This window comes from Euprymna scolopes, chromosome 35 (genome assembly GCF_053919585.1).
Source record: "Euprymna scolopes isolate OS-2025 chromosome 35, ASM5391958v1, whole genome shotgun sequence".
Taxonomy (NCBI): Eukaryota; Metazoa; Mollusca; class Cephalopoda; order Sepiida; family Sepiolidae; genus Euprymna; species Euprymna scolopes.
Window position 1 is genome coordinate 33796865 of NC_136516.1, and position 19169 is coordinate 33816033.

A 19169-nucleotide genomic window follows, 5' to 3' on the forward strand; every position below is an offset into this window, starting at 1 on the left:
TATGCTGAGCAAAAAAAAACAAAATAAAAAAAAAATTTAAAAAAACGGTCGATTTGACCCCTATTATGAACCATTAAAATTTATTGTTTTGGACTCAAATTGAGTTAAGTTAGATCCCTGTCCAAGAAACCTGCATCTAAAATGTTTAGACCCCAAATTGTCGGAGGAATTTGGTAGAGTTTTCAAAGGTCAAATCGTTGAACTTTGACCCCTTAACAGCCAAATTTCTGGACGAAAATCGATCACATCGATTTTCCCAAATCTCAGTACCCTGTATATCAAATTTCGAGTCTGTAGACTGAAAATTAACAGAGTTATTGCGAAGGAAAATATACACAGACACGTTCACTTTTATATATATATATAGATAGATAGACTAATAGATTAAACAAAAATATATACGTATACATAAATATATATGGAAACAATTTTGTGTTTCCTGTAAACATTTTACGCAAAAATTATGCAACTATAAATCATGTAGAATATCTGCATGAATATAATTACACGTAATAGTTAACTCTAGATGATCATCCCATAAGAAAACCGAAAAAAACTAACAGGGAATTAATTAAAATGAATGTTTAAAAGAATATGCAAATTAGCTAGATCTTTTGCTAGTGAATGCATTTCCACAACGCATATATAAGAAAATTGTATTTTCTTCTTAAATAAATAGAAAAGAGGGGTTTTTATATGAATATCAATACACACAAAAGAAAAACGAACTTAAAGGAGTGTATATATATATATATATATATATATATATATATATATAATGTACTAGCAGAGAGATCCGATGTTGTCTGGTATTGAATGAGGATCAACGAAAGTTTTACACTCCCATCACTTATTGTCATCGAAATCAGTGAAATCGCCCAATTTTTTAATCCAATCGATTGTTTGCTCTAGTTAGGGACCCACCGTGATGCACCAGGAGGAAGCTTCATATGCCTCTCCACAGTAACTTAGTCCAAAATACACATTGCACTATAGAAAACCTACTGTTAATTTTATAAAATTATTTTTATATAATGGTTTGAATTAATGTTTGAAATGCAAAAGTCAAGCATCATGGTTTAATCGTGCTGCAAACAGAAACATTCATTTCAAACACGCCCCTGCCATATCAAAGAACGTACTGTTGATTTTATATGCTAAACCTTTCTACTTGTGAGGTCTCTATGGCTTGAAATAAAGTTTAAAATGCAAAAGTCAAGTATCACAGTTCGATTGTGGTCTAAACAGAAAGATTAATTTCGAATGCGCCCCTGTCATATCAAAGAACCTATTGTTAATTCTATATGCCAGGCCTTTATGTTTGTGTGGTAATAAAACTTCTCAAATGCACTTGTGATGTTAGGTTGTATAAGGTGTTAACTTCAGTCCGAATCACTTGTTCCTTCTTTCATCAGATTTTTTTCAATTATCGATACTTCTGATACAAAACTTATCTAAGAACACTGCCAGACACATAAAGAATATTTATGTGAAATTAAAAAAAAAAAGTCCACTCCGACATTTAGGAGTCCATAGGAACAAACTCACACATACACACAAAGTTCCTTTTATATAATAGTAGATATATTAGTAAGGTATGAAAATATATGGCAATACAGCTACTCATAAGTAATCGTTTGACTAAAATGCATGCAATTTGTGTTACCTTTTTTTTTATATATATATTCATGTGACGTTTATCTAGCTAATCAACCAGATTTATTTCTATTCCTGCCTGTGAGCTAGTGTTCGTTAACCAATAGCCATGCTTCATTCAATAACAAATATTAGGCTGACATCTATTTCCTATTTTATTCTGTTTTTTTTTCTTTTTCTTTGTAAATACGTTGAATTAATAGTTGAGCTTATATTAATATGTGCATGCTTGGAGTATATTTTTGCCTTTTTTAATAATAATTTATTATTTCTTATGTATTGTTATCCTATAGGAAAGTTTATTCTGTGTCTACAGATGTTCAATATTTCACTTCTACAGTTTCATAAGCTTTAAGGGGGTCCTTAAAAATATATACAGGGTGGGCCAAAAGTCACTGACCCATTTTAATTTTAAATAACTTTTTTTTATTTTAACAGTTATATGCATGAAATTATGGTATCATAAAATAAAGACGATAAACTTTATTTTACCTTAGTAAATTGAGAAACTCATATTGTTAAATGTGAAATCTAACATCCTGCAAATGCCTTCCGTTTTCTGCTTTACAAATTTGAGCTCTTTTGATTACCTCTGTCATAACCTTTTCCAAAGTTTCTGGCCTTATTTATTTATCCATTGATGTTTTCCTTTAGTTCTATTAAAGATTGGGTTTTGGTAACAAAAGACATTTCCTTTTGATATCCCCACATTAAGTGCATCTCTCACATTGAAATGTCTTCGATAGGCTCTTTGGATTTGAATTATTGAGCCTTGATTTTGATAGTAAAATTGTACAATTTTTGTACGTTGAACAATACTGAATTTTTCCATAATTGATTTTAAGGATCTGAAAAAAAATTTTTTTTAAAATAATAAGAAATTAAAAAATATTTAGAAATGAAATAGTTATTTAAAATTAAAATGTGGCTGTGACTTTTGGCCCACCCTGTATAAATATATTTACCAAACGCATGAAGAAAAATTTCCAAAAGTATCTGGCAAATATACCTAGTGAACCAAGTGCAAGAGGAATACAAACAATTACACTTAAAGGGATGGTAAGAATCTTAAAAAGGTCTCTCGGTTGGGATGTTCCATCCTCAGCTAGAACAAAATCATTAAAAAAATTTTCTTAAATGTGAAAAAAAAGATATATATATATATATATATACAGGATGGGGAAGTAAAATAATAAATAATAAAAAAAAAAAAAAATTTCCCAGCATGCTCTAGTACAGACATTTTTTTTTACATTGTAGGTAATATGCTATGGCCTGGCATTGACGGACTGGATAATTGGATCAAGGATCCAATCACAAATGGGGAAGGCAACCTCCTGAGCATTGCTGCCATCATTTACGTAATGGATTATTTAAATGCAGTCGGATTGGTTTCCTACAAGATTGAATCCAAAGTGATGGCGATGATGGAACGAAGTTTGTTAATTTTTTAGTAAAACTTTAACCCTGCATCCTGTGTTGATTCACAAAAAATAAATAAATGAGATTCTACTTTTTTAAGTGATTACATGAAAAGTCGGCAGTAAAAATAAAATAAAAACAATAATTTTAGATAGGGGATCAGTTTTATAAATAAATTTAACGTAAAATGATCATCTACTTCCAGATCGCCAATTTCGGACCATATAGCATTTTTAAGGGCATATCCGTAAACTTGGTTACCATTATCGCCTGACATTAATTAATTGACCCAATGAGTCAGTTATTTAATTGACTCTAAGCTATTTTTGGCTATTTCTATTTTTTACATTTTAAAATCTGAAAGTGGGTGATCATTAATATGTTGCTTAAAAGTGAGTGATCATTTTACGTTAAATTTATGTGAAAGTGATCCCTCTAAAGTCTAAAACAGTGTTTTTATCATTAATTTCTTTCTACTGCCTAGTTTTTCAGATTGTTTACATCAAGGATGTGAGTTTTCCTTTTATTTTAATCCAGAAAAAACGGATTTCCATTTAAATCACTAGAGCGTCTTATGGATGTGAGTTCAATTTTTTTATCAAAATTCGCTTTACTTTTTTAAATAAGGAAAGGCTTATTTCTGCCAAATTGCTAGGGCCTTACCTCCTTATTTATCTGTCGCTATTTAGCTGGATTTTATTTCTTTATATCCCTCTCTCACTTACCTTTCTTTTCTCTCTTATAACAGTTCTTGCTGAAAACTGAAACTGCTAATTTTATCGCAAAGGCTAAGTCTTCAAATAACTTATTATGGGAGTGTAGTATTGTTTGTCCTAGAAAATACTGGAAAGTAAACTAGACGACTATTATTATGGTTGTTCAAAGTCGAGATGTTTTGTCAGCTAAATAATGTAACAAGAATAATTATGTTGGAATTTTTATCATAACAAATAGTTAGGAATTTTAGTTAACAATTATGTTTTCCTTTGGAAATGGAATTTTAGAATCAGTAGCAATTAGGAATTTTAGCTGACAATAATAACTTTGGAATTCCTAAATAAACAAAATACGTGACAAAGATCAGGCAATGATCCTTCGGTCCTGCGTGCATTGATGACGGAATTATATAGGAAGATAGTTTTTATATACACGTAGAGTTTAGTCAGAGGAAGAGACAGCCAAGAGTCGAGCGGAAAAACAAGTCGAATGGTCTCTGGATGCCTTTGCAAGCAATCAGGAGTAAAGTTTAGTAAAATGCAGGCAAATATAGGTATGCCCAACTTTGAAAGGGATTCCAAACAGAATAAAAGGTTTATGTATAAGAAACTATAATCATGGTGTTTTCTTTTGGAGAAGGAATTTCGACAGCGGGCAACATGAGCTGTCGCAACTGGTCAGGAAAGAAAAAGGTATGTGTCTTTTGCTGGTCTCCCCACTAACAATGTTATTCATCATGTTGGATCTGTTAGTATCCTGTTATACACATATTAACTCGAAAAATTTTGAACATTAGACGATTACAAACAATAGAGAAACTAGATAATCACAAATACTAAAGACTCTTGTGTGTGTGTGTGTGTGTGTGTGTGTATTATATCTATCGACGAAATAGAAAATAAGAAAGGAACAAACCAAGTTATGTGTTCATCAATGTTTCGTCTTTCGTTTCTCATCCAGACAAAGTCTTGAATTAAAGACAAAACTTTGATGAACGCATAACTTGGTTGTTACTTTTTTATTCTCTCTCTAAATATATATATATTTTAATTATAATGGGCGGAAGTCTCTCGAGAGCTCTTTCAGCTATCATCTCATCAGGAGAAAATCGATAGCGTAAAAAAATAATACTATGTCGAAAGTAAAGAGTTCTGATGGGGAACCATTGAATGTGCCAAAAATTACGGGGACACTAAAATAAAGTTTATTAACATTTAAAAAAAAAAACGATTAAAATATTGGCACATCGAGGGGAAACAAAATGAGAGAAAAAATATATATAGTAAGTTATAAAATATATATGGCAATTAAGCTACACAGAATATTCCGTGTTTCATCCACGCTAGGATTCATCAGGCTTATGCCAATACCTACGTATTGAGCACTGTTGAAGTAAATACTTAAAGTTTACGCATAAATTTATATGTTCGTATATTAATTTATGTGATTAAATTAAGTAATCATATATATATATATATGTATTTTCTTTTTGCCGTCGAGAGGTTCTGCGTCGCCTGAGGAAGTCTGACTGAAATAGATGGCTATTTGTAGCGACCATATGTAACTGTTTACCCTCAAATAATAAATAAAAAAAATTTTTAAATATATATATGCAAGTATCCACTCAACATGCTAGAGATCATAGAGACTGTCATAAATATATATATATATATATATATATATATATATATATATATATATGTATATACACGATATGCATAATCATGTTGGCACATCGGTTCCCGTTGGATCACCAAAGTTAAGCAATGTTGAACCTGGTCATTACTAAATGGGTGACTATTTTGAACTTCCAGGTGCTGTATGTGCTCTCTGCTTATTTTGGCATTGTTTCCAGTCGTCCTGAATTCCTCCTTGCCACTCGACTCAAGCAGTGCTGATTCAAGAGAGGTGTGGTTAGGGATTGCGCAACCTTTGTTTCACAATTACATGTGCAGCTGCGCCTACAGGGGGTATCCTTTGTCTTTTGAGACTAAACGGAGGCATCAACAATTATATAGACGACACAGACACGTTACTTATACAACCGTTATATACACCCCAGTAGCATTTCAACAAATAATTACTTCCTGTTTCTTTCCTGCTATATGCACACTCAGTGTTTTTTCTTAATTTTTACTTTCTTGAAACTGATTCGAGTTTTCTCTTCTGTTGCCTTCTCTCTTCACATACACAGAGCAAGAAATAGATTTTGACTTTTGTGTGTGTGTGTATGTATGTGTGTATGTGTGTGTGTGCATGCGTGTTCGTGTGTGTGTGTGCATGCATGTTTGTGTGTGCATATGTGGTTGTGCATCATTGGCTTTCTTGTTGTTGGTGGTGGTGGTTACTTGCATCCTTGTTACATGTAATCGCCTAAAATTGTAGAATCTTATTTAATTGTTTAGGAGAATTAGCACAGTATGCAGAACTCCAAAAACATTGTTTGTTTGCAATTCTGAATTTTTTTTTTTTTTAGATGAGGTATGAATGCTTATCTTGTTTTGATTCTCATCTTGAGTGTTATTGGCACAACGTTTCAGTCGATGAAACCTACAACTTTCATCGGGTGTGAAATCCATTTTTTTTTTTTTTCAACTAAGGAAAAGGGGTTAGCTCTATATTGTAAGAAATTGGACCGTGGGTTTGAGAGTAGGTCCGTAAATCATAAAAAGGTCAATTTTCAGGGGTCAAGGGAGATAATGCCCCAATAAACCCCTTTTTTTTAGAGTTGCCTCCCTTGCACTGTATTTTACAAAAACACACGTGGGATGTCCATCCACGGTTTCGTAAACATTTTTTCACTAATATTGACAAATAGCATAAGAAGTCGGTTAAAAATTGAATCATTAGAAAGTCTTTAAAAATACCCTAGTGACCCCTGAAAAATGATCTTTTTTTTAATTTACGGACACACTCTCAAACCAAAGGTCCGAGTTCTTACAATACAGAGCTAACCCCTTTTCCTTAATTGAAAAAAAAAACAAAAAAAAACATGGAATTTACACCCGATGAAGGTCGTATGTTTCAACGACCGAAACGTTTTGCCAATAACACTCGAGATGAGAATACTTGTCAGGACAATCAAAACAAGATGCTAATGCACTTGCTGATCCGCGCTATTTTTTAAATCGTATTTCCAAGTTTTATGATATGTTTTTTTTTAGTCAATTGTAAAGTTAAAGTACAGAATAGGTAAAAACACCCTCCCCATGTTAAGTATGGCTTTTAAAATAATAACGTTATTATTTCAACACGGATCAATAAGTGCACTAGTACCCAAACAATAAGTTTTTTTGTTGTTTTTTTTTTACTATTTTATTTTCTTAGAAATTAGGTTTAAGAAATTATCGTGTTGCATTGTTGTTTGTCCATTTGTTGCTATAAAGAAATTCAGGGAATCATTGGGTGAAATATTTAACAAATTTTCAACCACATATTAATATTGGATTAATAGTGTTAATCTTCTTCACAATATATATATATATTTTTTTATTTTATTTGCTAAAGCCTTGAATTGGGAAAATGGTTTAAAATTGAAATGCCAAAAATGAACTAATAAATAGTTAAATTTAAAATATATAATCCGGTGTTGAATGAGGTGGAAATAGAGCTTACACATATGAAATTCTGTGTTTAAAAAAAAAAATGTCACATTTCTTTAACGATAACCTTTTAATGGTGAGTTGGAGATGCATAAAATCATCCAACTATGCCGAAATTTTAAGAATCAAAGTTTTCAAAATTTTAAACTTTGTTAAAAACAAAGAAAAAATATTTTTTTAATGGGGAAGTTTTATGATCTTTCATAGAACTTTATAACAAAAAATCTTGCTGTATTATTGGATTATATTCCATTTATATTGTTGCAATTTGGACAATTTATTGCCTTCTTGCAATTGGATCTGTTTATTGCTTTGTTGCACTAAGGCTATTTTTCCTACTAGCAATTGGGTTCAGTTATTACTTTGTTGTTCTTTAGAACATTGTTGCTGTTTTGAATTATTTATAGGTTTCTTGCTATTTATGTGTTACAATTGGGTTATTTATTGCCTTGTTGTAATTGGATTATTTATTGCCGTGTTACAATTAGGCTATTAGGCTATTTATTGCCGTGTTACAATTAGGCTATTTATTGCCGTGTTACAATTAGGCGTGTTACAATTGGGCTATCTATCACCTTGTTGCAATAGGATTCTTTATTACCGTGTTGCAATTACTCGATTTATTGTCTTGTTGCAATTACTCGATTGTTGCAATTTGGACCTTTTTTTTTTTTTTTTTGCCTTGTTGCAATTTGGACTATTTTTTTTTTTTTTTTTTTTTGCTTTGGTGTCATTGATTTTGTTTATTGCCTTTTAATTATCTTTTCGTATTGCATCACATTTCACTGTTGTTCGCCACCAATGTCTGCTTCACCAAAGTTAACTTCTATTTCCAGTTTACCAGCAACAAATGAATTACATCCATGATGAAGGTTCCTATAGTATGTTCGGCATTCACGATAACGAAGGCAGTGAACTCCTCACTGCGTTCGCTATTCAGATTTTGGTCAAGGCGAGGGCTTATATTTATGTTGATGACCGGAACCTTCAGAAGTCAATTTCATGGCTCCGATCCCAGCAACAAGATGATGGCTGCTTCTTTGACAAGGGAGATAATCTCAAAACGTCCAAATATGAAAACAAGGAAAATAAATTAAAGGCCATCCACACTGCCAAAGTTTTAATTTCCTTTTTGGAATTTGGAACACCGCATTATGTAAGTTCGATATATTTAACTCTTATGTAAAATGATCTTCATTCCTCACCCCCTGTAAATTCAGCTCCCGTTTGAGCACTTCCAATAAAAAAACAAAAAAAAACTTACGTTACTCAAGTAACATATGTCATGATGGGCGTTTCTAGAAATTACCTTTTCATTTTATATCTTTTTGATTTATTATTATACTAGCGAGGGGTACCCGGCGTTGCCCGGATGTTTGGAGGTGTGTGTGTGGGGGGGGGGGGTTAAAAAAAAAAGTAAGTATGAGGATCGAACCCGAACCGTTGAGGCAAAGTTGTAAATTAAAGTGTGAAAAAAAAAAGTGCGACGTTAACGATTGCCCCACCGCGAGATGCTAACGGAAACGCGTTTGAATTTATTTAATTACTTGGATTCGGCAGGTGCCCGTTTTAATGAGTTAATGAGGTCAAGTTTGACTGCGGGATTTTTATTTTCCCAAGATGTAATTGGAAAAAGACTAACCCACATGCGGCGAGCGACAAATGTTGAATATTTATCTTCCCGAAATCGAGCAAATTAAATAGACAGCCGGGCTTCGTTGTTAACTGTGAGATATTATGATTTACATGTGATATAAAAAGTTTTAAAAAGTTGTGAACCGACCGACCGCTTCTCTGAAAGAAGTCTTTTGTAGACATACAGAAAAAGCGAACACACATACATACATACATACATTTTCGCTTTTATATTTATAGATTTGATCCGGCAAATCTGACTCTCAAAATTACGTCTCCCATAAAGAGGGTAGCAAGCTTTGTCACTCTCTTGTATGTATCCACTATATATGACGTTGAAAAAAAATCACTCACTCCACAATACTATATACTTTTGGAAATGCCAACGACTTTTTAGTTCTGAAATAGAACAAAAACATCCTTTTCACAACAAGTGCATTTTCGAATATTATACTGGTAGTTAGATTGTATTCCCGTGATATAAATGTTGTTTAAAATTTAAATTGAAATACATGTTTTACGTTTATAAATAAATAGAAACACAATCTAACTAATTCACTTAACGCACGCCATGCGTATCATGCAAGCATTCGAAAGCATCACCGTTGAAAAAAAAAAAAACTCAAACTATTTTTATTACTATTTTCCTTCATTTTAACACCATATGATGAAGAAAAAGGGCGTTGAAAAACTTAGATCTTAGACCAGAGTTTCCCAAACGTTTTTAGGCTGGCGCCGCCTTAGCTTCTAGAATAGACTGCTAGCGCCCCCTACCCCATAAGCACATGTGAGCTTTTTTTTTTTTTTTTTTTTTTTTTCGAAGTGAAAACAACAATATTATAAACAAAATATGTATTTAAAAATCAGGTCAGTTCCCATTAGACGCGATTAAAAGATAAGAATTACAAGATTAAGAACCCAATATCTGAAGAAGCCGAGTGTTAATTCCTTTGAAGTTCACCGACACCATGCCGGCATAAATTTTGTGTAATTATTATGTATAAATATAAACGTGCATATATACACACACACAATTTTCAATTGCATCGTTGCATTCTTACAAAATACACACACACAATTTTTTTAATGTCTATAGACACTAATATTTCATCCTTTCGGGAATCATCAGTGCAGGGTGTCACGATTACCACCAGTTGGGAGATTCGAACCCAGCAAAGAAACTATCTCTGACTCCATTGGCAAGGAACAAATCCACACGGCCCACGTTAACCGCAAGAAATATAGTTGAAATTTAAACATTTATTTTTAAATGTCAAGACAGTGATAGTGATCTAATGATTATGACATCATGATCTGCACGTGTAAGCTTAAGTGACCAACTTTTGACTTCAACTTAGAGTGCTCAACAATAAGAACCGATATTATTTTAATTGGAATTCATTATTGAGATGAGTATTATTTATATAAATGTATTTATTGCAGACTATTATCCTCATCTTTATTAGTTGTTGCTTCACGACGTTTCGGCTAACTATACCTCTGGCCTTCATCAGGTGGTAACCGCGACGGATAGGAACTCCGAATCTCCTAACTGCATTCTCAGCAATCACTGCCATCCATAGTTGTTGTCGTCTCACCACATTGATAGATGTTGAATCTCTACGGTTCCAGATTAGCATTGTCTGAAGATAGCGGTTTCAATCCTACCCAAAGCCAGCCAGAGGCTTACTTGGCCAAAACGTAGTGAGACAACAACAACTACGGATGGCAGTGATTGCTGCGAATGCAGTCAGGAGATTCAAAGTTCCTATCCCGTCGCGGTTACCACCTGATGAAGGCCAGAGGAATAGTTGGCTGAAACGTCATGAAACAACAACCAATAAAGATGAGAATAATAGTCCACAATAAATAAATGAATATAAATAAGAACCGAGTTCTTAAAGGGGCTGACATACTATAATCATCTTTTTTTTATATATAAATAACCTACATACACACACTTTCATGTACAAGGTGTCTTCAATAAGTTTCCAGACTGTTTTTGTACAAACAGTTAAAATTGTTGAAGACGCTTGAAAATTCAGTATATTATTACTGACCAATTTTTATGATTCCAGATTCAAGTGAACAGCTACAGTAGGAATTGGAATACACCCTACTAAAGCCTGATTATCACAGCTGGTGAATTTCAAAAATGCAATCTGGATGTGAGAACACTTTAGAAGAACGATATGCAGTAAAATTCTGTTTTAAACTTGAAAAAAACATGCCACAGAAACGTATGGAATACTTCAGAGTGCTTTTGGACCATCTTGCATGAATGGGGTATCAGTTTTTGAGTGGCATAAGAGATTTAAAGAAGGCAGGAAATCTGTGAGGGATGATGGGAGGAGTAAGAGTCAAAACATCAGAGTTGATTGGCCAAATAAAGAATTTCATGAATAAGGACCCGAGTTGTGACCATCCTAAGGAGCGATTGGGCTCTCCACCGGGGGGGGGGGAGCTGAGGCTCCCGAAACACTGGAGAATGCCAGGCAGATATGATTGTTTTATTAAGTATTATTGTATGCCCGGGCAATGGCATCCAATCCTGCTGAAAGGAAGAGTTAAGTTAGAAATTTTATTATTTATGAAACCGACATCTAAATTTTATTGTTTGGTGGAAAACTGGCGACTTATGTCATTTTGAGAATAGGTAACGGAAATCGAGAATATGAGCTTAATCTTTCGGGACTTGAGAAAGCGGTAGACCGCAGGTACACACACAGGGAATAGGGGATTCCCCTGAGGTGATGTATTTACTGGCGATTGGTCTAAGGAGCAACCGAACCTACCCTGTCACCTCCGTACATAAATGGGGCCCCCCGCACCAAAATCGCCAGAGTTGGAGCTGAGATTTGAGAGAATAAAATACAATCAAAAAGTTGTTGCCACCTCTCTCTACCCGAACCGCCACCACCGTAAAACTGAGAGTAATTAATCTAAATTGAGACTCAGTCGAGTTTTGTCAAAATCAACATCTGAACAATTGTATATAAGTTATATTTTGTGCATCTATTTTGAATTAACCAGTAGAATAGATATGTTTGAGTTTGTCTTTCTTTTATGTGCATGAAATTGATTCATTTCCAGTGTGACAGATTGACGAGGCAGTGGCCTATCGACCCAAAGGTGAAGTGATTCCGACCAGATCGACCGAGTCCCCTGCAAAGGACGAGCACAGGTCACATTGGGGTCCATGACCGAAGATTGACTCGTATGTGACGAGGAGCTCCCTCATTTGGGGATCATCAAAAGTGCACAGACCGTCGTGTGTCTATAGAGACAATAAGTGCACAGTTTAATGTCAGATAATTATTCATGAGGAACTGAATATGCGGAAGATTTGTGTGAAGTTTGTCCAAAGGGTGCTCAGAGAGGATCAGAAAGAAAGACGGTGACAGCAGGGAGATGGTCGAGCTGATCAATTCACATCTCACAGTTTTTGATGCTCTGATGACCTGCGATGAAAGCTGGATCTACTGCTATGATTCAGGGACCAAGAGAGAGAGTTCCCAGTGTAAGCATACTGGCTCTCTCAGACCCAAAAAGGTCAGATAGAGCAAATCCATCTAGAAACTTATGATCCTTTTTGAAAGCACAGGAATGATCTACAATACTCTGGGTTCCCACTAGACAGTCAACAAGGAGTACTACATTGACGTTTTAAGGGAGACAGTAGCAGTTACGATTTACTGTTAATTGCTAAAAATCTAAAAAAAAAAAAAATAAATAAATAATTAAAATAATTGTTTTCTATATAAAACACTACTTGATCAATTTACGTGATTTTTGGAATGTAACACTTTTATTCCGTGACAGGTGCGTACATCATAATGAATTTTCTGTATTTTTTTTGGTCTTTTAATTGGGTTGAATTCTGGACTACACGTCAAACATTCTACGCTTACATATCTATGTAAGCTTCGACTTTTAAATATGCATCAAATATCTTTTGTGAAGTTAATGCTTTTGAACGCGTTATTTTGTGTTTACCAACTAACATTCTCCTCGTTCGCATTTAAGTTAAATCTAAAATCAAATGTTCATTATACTGACTCTCCCTCAAAAACATCTCGCAAATTGGAACCCTAAAAAGAGACACCCAAAAATCCACATTCGCTGGTGTTCCTATTTACTTGCCTCCCCACGAGGGCAGAGTTTGACACAGGGTCGGTTTTTAATGTGGAGAAAATCCAGCTCCCCAAACAGGGGCACTCTGGATAGGAGCAAAAATTAAAATTGCCTCAATCTAGAAGGATTTATCCTCCACTGATCGAGGCCAGAAAAGGCGGAGTGTAGTATCAGAACAGATACTGCACTTTGTTCCTAGCCAAAAAAGCTTAATTGTTGCTTCCATACTTTCATGGCTTTGATATGGATTTCATTGCTCCAAAGTTTTCCCGGGTTTTTAAAATATATATATATATATATATATATATATATAAATTTCTTATTTTTTATTTTTTAGGACGCAATCGTTGACAACGGCTTTAAATGTCTGCGAGCACAAGAAGCCGACGACCTATACATGATGTCTCTCTATGGATACGCTTTCTCCCTTTACGGACTTGACGAACAGGAAACGGATAATTATCGGAGACAGCTAGAAACAAAATCAACAAATTTAGGTAAAACCAAAAACAAATCCCTTTTCGTATTCATTTTAAAAGTCTTTTTATTTTATTTATTGCGGACTATTACCCTCATCTTTTTTAGTTGTTGGACAACGTTTCGGCCAACTATTCCTCTGGCATATATATTATTTTGATTGGAATTCATTATTGAGATGAGTATTATTTATATTAATTTATTTATTGCGGACTATTATAAAACGTGGTGAGACGACAACAACTATGGAAGGCAGTAATTGCAGTGAATGCAGTCAGGAGATTCAGAGTTCGTATCCGTCGCGGTTACCACCTGACGAAGGCCAGAGAAATAGTTGGCCGAAACGTCGTGAAACAACATCTGAGAAAGATGAGAATAATAGTCCGCAATAAATAAATTAAAGTTACTATTCCTCTGGCCTTCATCAGGTGGTAACCGCGACGGGATAGGAACTCCGAATCTCTTAACTGCATCCTCAGCAATTACTGCCTTCCATAGTTGTTGTCGTTTCATGTGGCACAGTGGATAGAGACATTGAATCTCTACGGTTCCAGGTGAGCATTGTCTGAAGGTAGTGGTTTCAATCCTACCTAAAGCCGGCCAGAGGCTTACTTAGCCAAAACGTGGTAAGACGACAACAACTACAAAAGGCAGTAATTGCTAAGGATACAGTTAGGAGATTCAGAGTTTCTATCCCGTCGCGGTTACCACCTGACGAAGGCCAGAGGAATAGTTAGCCGAAACGTCATGAAGCAACTAAAAAAGAAAAAGATAAGGATAATAGTCCGCAATTAATAAATAATACTCATCTCAAAAATGAATTCCAATTAAATAGTATATATGTCTTTTTATTTGTTCTTTTTTTATCATCCTCTATTTTTAAATATTTTTTTATCATTCCATTCGCATGTAGATGAAAAAATGTTTTGAATTATGTCCGTAAATTAGGAAGACATAATCGATTCTTGCTTATTATGAAATCCCATTTCTACAAACTCTACCAAATTCAATGGACGTTTGAAAATTAAAGTATGAATTATTAAAAATTTATATCTCTTGATTTCATCTTTTTTTTTTTTTTTAGAATTAAAAACAACCATAATTGTTTAATGTAATTCTTTGTAATTTGTGAAATATTCCTAGATGTGCAAATCTGACTGAATGCCAATTTGTTCAGATGCTCAATATATATATATATATATACACACAATGTAACCCGGAGATAAGAGACTTATTTTTGTGTCCTTACAGCTATCTTATATCCGAGTTACACTTATATCCTAGGTTCTTATATCCGGGTCACACTTATATCCTATGTTCTTATATCCAGGTTACACTGTACATTAACACAGGCTCTAATTTGGGACCAGATAAAACTCTCTTATATCCGTTTTTTCTTATATTCGGTCTCTTATATCTGGGTAAAAAACACACACACATTTAACTACATATAGGTTTAAAATAGATCAACTCACTAGATATCTACACTCCCTGCTAAAAAAGCACACACAAAGGAAGGGTTCAACATAAGGTCAACTGAGCCTTTGTTCTGTAAGTGCCTGCCCATTGGCTAATTAGGAAGGGAGCGGTGGAAACTAGGAAACTGATTGGCTAACTAAAAATTCAATAGAATATGCATATATAAAAACGCGAGACTACAACAACTCTTCACATGAGCCTGACCAATCCTAGTGTGGATGAAACGCGGAATATTCTGTGTAGCTTATTTGCCATATATATTTTTCTAACTTATATATATATATATATATATATATATATATATATATATTATATAACTTTATATATATATATATATATATGTACACATAGGTATATTTATATATATATATATAAAGGAAGGAAAAGATCTTATAAAGGAAGGAAAAGATTTATATATATATATATATATATAAAGGAAGGAAAGATCTACCCTAAACCACTAACCTAGTTCTAAAACAGATCCTTTGTTCGATAAAATGCATGCCCATTGGCTGATAGGAAGGGGCGCGGTGGATACTAGAAAGCTGATTGGCAAACTAGAAATCCTCAACATATATAAAAACAAGAAGCAACCACAGAATTCGCGCATAAGCCTGACGAATCCTATAGTGGATGAAACGCAGAATATTCAGTGTAGCTTAATCGCCATATATATTTTATAAATTACTATATATATATATATATATATATATATATATATATATATATATATATATATAAAGTTATATATATATATATATATATATAATCTCAATATACGTTCAATATAACAACAGAACATATATAAAAGAATAACAGCATATTAGGGTTTGTGTTCTTTGATAGAAGCGCTGATGTAGTTTGAATAAAATAAATACGTATTAGATACGTTTGAAGCCAAAATAATGCATTATTACAAAAAAAAAAGAAAGAAAGAAAGACATACTGATGATTAAATGTATCTTCGAAATATATTTATGAATTTCAATATAAATTTCAAACAAAATAAATACGTAACCAACGCACCGTTCCGACATTTGAAAAGACTACCGTAAAAACAACAAACGGACTTTTACTGATTCTATGCTCCAAAAACAACATGACAAACAAAAAAAAAAAGAAAGAAAGACATACTGATGATGAAGTGTATCTTCAAAACATATTTATAAATTTCAAACAAAATAAATATCTGTTTTTGTAATAATACGTTGTTTTGGCTTCAAACGTATTTAATACGTAGTTATTTTATAATAATAGTATAGTTATATTCCAAGATCCAAATATTTATTTTTCATGCAAAACAGCTCCTTCCAGTATGTTAAAATTTCGGTACATATTTTTTTACGCATCCGTTTCGTTATGCAGAAACAATCGATTATTATTATTACGTCAATACCGGCTCTTTTGTGCATAAACTCCTCAGAAAATTTAGAAATTTTTTGCTTAGAAAGAAAAAAATTGCATGACAATATAATGTCGCAAGAAAAAAAAAAAGAAGAAAATTCATAGAAGACTCAACGGTGTTTGTTCGGCAGCCATTATATTGACATATGTTTTCTGCATAACGAAAAGGATTTATAAAATATGTACCCAAATTTTAACATGTTGAAGAAACTGTTTTGCATAAAAAAATATTTGGACCTCAGAATATAACCATACTGTTATTCTTTTATATATGCTCTGTGTGTTATATTTGACATACTATTCTTCAGATGCTGCACTGCTATTTCTTGTTCTCTGTCAGTGGAGGAGAAATCCTTCACGACTGAGACAATTTTTATTTTTGTACCTTTTCTCCACGTTAAAAAACGACCCTGGTGTCTAACTCTGTCCCGTGGGGAGGCATAGTAAATAGGTACTAAGCTTCTAAAAAAAAGGATTGGTATACATAAAAAGTTAAATATAATTTTTAAAAATTTACCATACATACATATATATATATATATATATATATATATATATATATATTGAAAACAAAATTTATGTAATTTTAAAATGAAAAATCATCTATTATGTTTTTAATATACCGAGACTTTTAATATCTAAAAATAGCTTCTTCAGAGCAAGACACATTTTTCTCATTTTGCTGGTATTTAATCCAGAGGAGGAAGGCAGGCCCCACGTTTTTGTTTTTAATCATTACATTTATTATTCAGTTTTTTTTTTATTTCATATTTTTTATCATTTTATTTTTAATCAATATTTTGTATACTAGGAAATCAAAGAAAGTGGTCATCTACCAATAATTCAGTGAAAAATCATAACTTTAGGTCGCCTGATGATCGCTAACATGATAAAACCTTGATAATAACCTACTAAGAATGTCATCATTTATTCAAGTAGGTGAAGCAAACAACGAAATTTTAATGAGGTTCATGCAAGAATGCTCAATACTGAAGTAGGGCAAGATATACTTTTTTTTTTTACATACGCATTTATCTGTTACTACACATTCATGAGCATGTTTCAGTCAGCCAATTACAAGTAAATAGAACTTTTCAGGCGATATTGCTTATACAAAAAATTACAAACTTCACTTTTGTGTAAAGCAATATCACCTGAAGAGATCTCTAATTACTTGTAACTGGCTGACCAAAACATACACATGAATGTGTAGCGACTTATAAATGCCGATGTAAAACAAATAAAAAAATGTGTGTATATATATATATATATATATATATATATATATATATATATATATAGTAAAACTGGTAATTAGTAAAAACCTGAAAAGAGTGCTAAATACTATTGCAGAGCAAATATGTTTTATTTTTATTTTTTTTATTTTTTTATTTTATTATTACCGTTTTATCGGTAAAACGGTAAAAAAAATAAAACACACACACACACGCACATATATATATATATGGCAATTAAGCTACACAGAATATTCATTCTCGTGAGAAATCGTCAGGCTTATGCAAAGAGTTGTGGTTACCTCACGTTTTTATATATGCACAATCTATTGAATTTTTAGTTAGCCAATCAGCTTCCTAGTTTCCACCGCGCCCATCCTAATTAGCCAATGGGCGGGCACTTCCAGGACAAATGTACAGTTGAGCTTATATTCACCCCTTCCTGTGTGTGTGTTTTTCAGTAGCTATCTAAGTAAGCTGACCTATGTTCAACATAGGTGCAGTTAAGATATTAAACAAAAAAACCGACGATGGTATATATATATATATATATATATATATATATATATATATATATATATATAATGTGTGTGTGTGTGTGTGTGTGTGTGTGTGTGTGTGTGTGTGATGAAATTACTTTGTTTTCCACAAAACAGAAGGCAACAAGTATTGGATTGAATCCGAAAGACCAGGCAAGGATTATGTTGTAACATCATTGGACATTGAAACAACTTCGTACGCCCTGTTAGCCCTTTTGGGCAATGAAGTGGTGAGCAGCTGGCAAGACCTGAAACCTATTGTCCACTGGTTGAATGAACAGAGGAAACCAATGAGTGGATTCGTCTCTTCAAGGGTAGGTCCATTTTCTTTGGGTTTTTTTTTTTTTTTAATTTTATTTTTTGTTTTATCTTAAGGACTCAAATGCTTCGTTGCTATAAAGTATATGCAATAGTTTTTCAAGGATGAATAGAAAGTAAATCTTGGCTTTACTTTTGCCAGCCACGTAACTTTCGACTCCTTTATTTTGTCTTTTGGTCCTCACATTCCATGAATAATGTTTCTGACAAAGAAGGAAGAATTGCTATTTTCTGAATCAGAATCTATTCCATATAACACTTATCGTTGACAACCTTGAAATACTTTTTTTTGTTCGTTCTTTACATCAATTGGCTTCATGCCTTGTTTGGGGGGGGGGGGGCGATTTCCATTTAAAAAATTGATATGGGTAAATAAGATGAAAAACCCTTCACATATAATTTTTTTTTTTTTTTGGAGGGCATTTAGTCATATTCAATACCACGTTTTTGAATATCATTTATTTTTTGTAGTTTTCATCCTGTCAGACAAATGTTTACGAATTCATTGCGACGTTTGCCTCAAGTTCTTTCCCATTGAAATGATATTTGAC

At 33.1% G+C, this 19169-nt stretch overlaps 1 protein-coding gene across 1 annotated transcript in view; it reads left to right on the forward strand.

Annotated features, from left to right (window-relative positions):
• LOC145259800 (alpha-2-macroglobulin-like protein 1) overlaps positions 1-19169 on the forward strand; it is a 207523-nt gene that overhangs the window by 155060 nt on the left and 33294 nt on the right. The window contains exons 25-28 of the mRNA XM_080117585.1: positions 2917-3093; positions 8234-8553; positions 13504-13663; positions 18418-18614. Of these exons, the coding sequence (XP_079973711.1) occupies positions 2917-3093; positions 8234-8553; positions 13504-13663; positions 18418-18614 (854 nt within the window). The remainder of the gene's footprint in view (positions 1-2916; positions 3094-8233; positions 8554-13503; positions 13664-18417; positions 18615-19169) is intronic.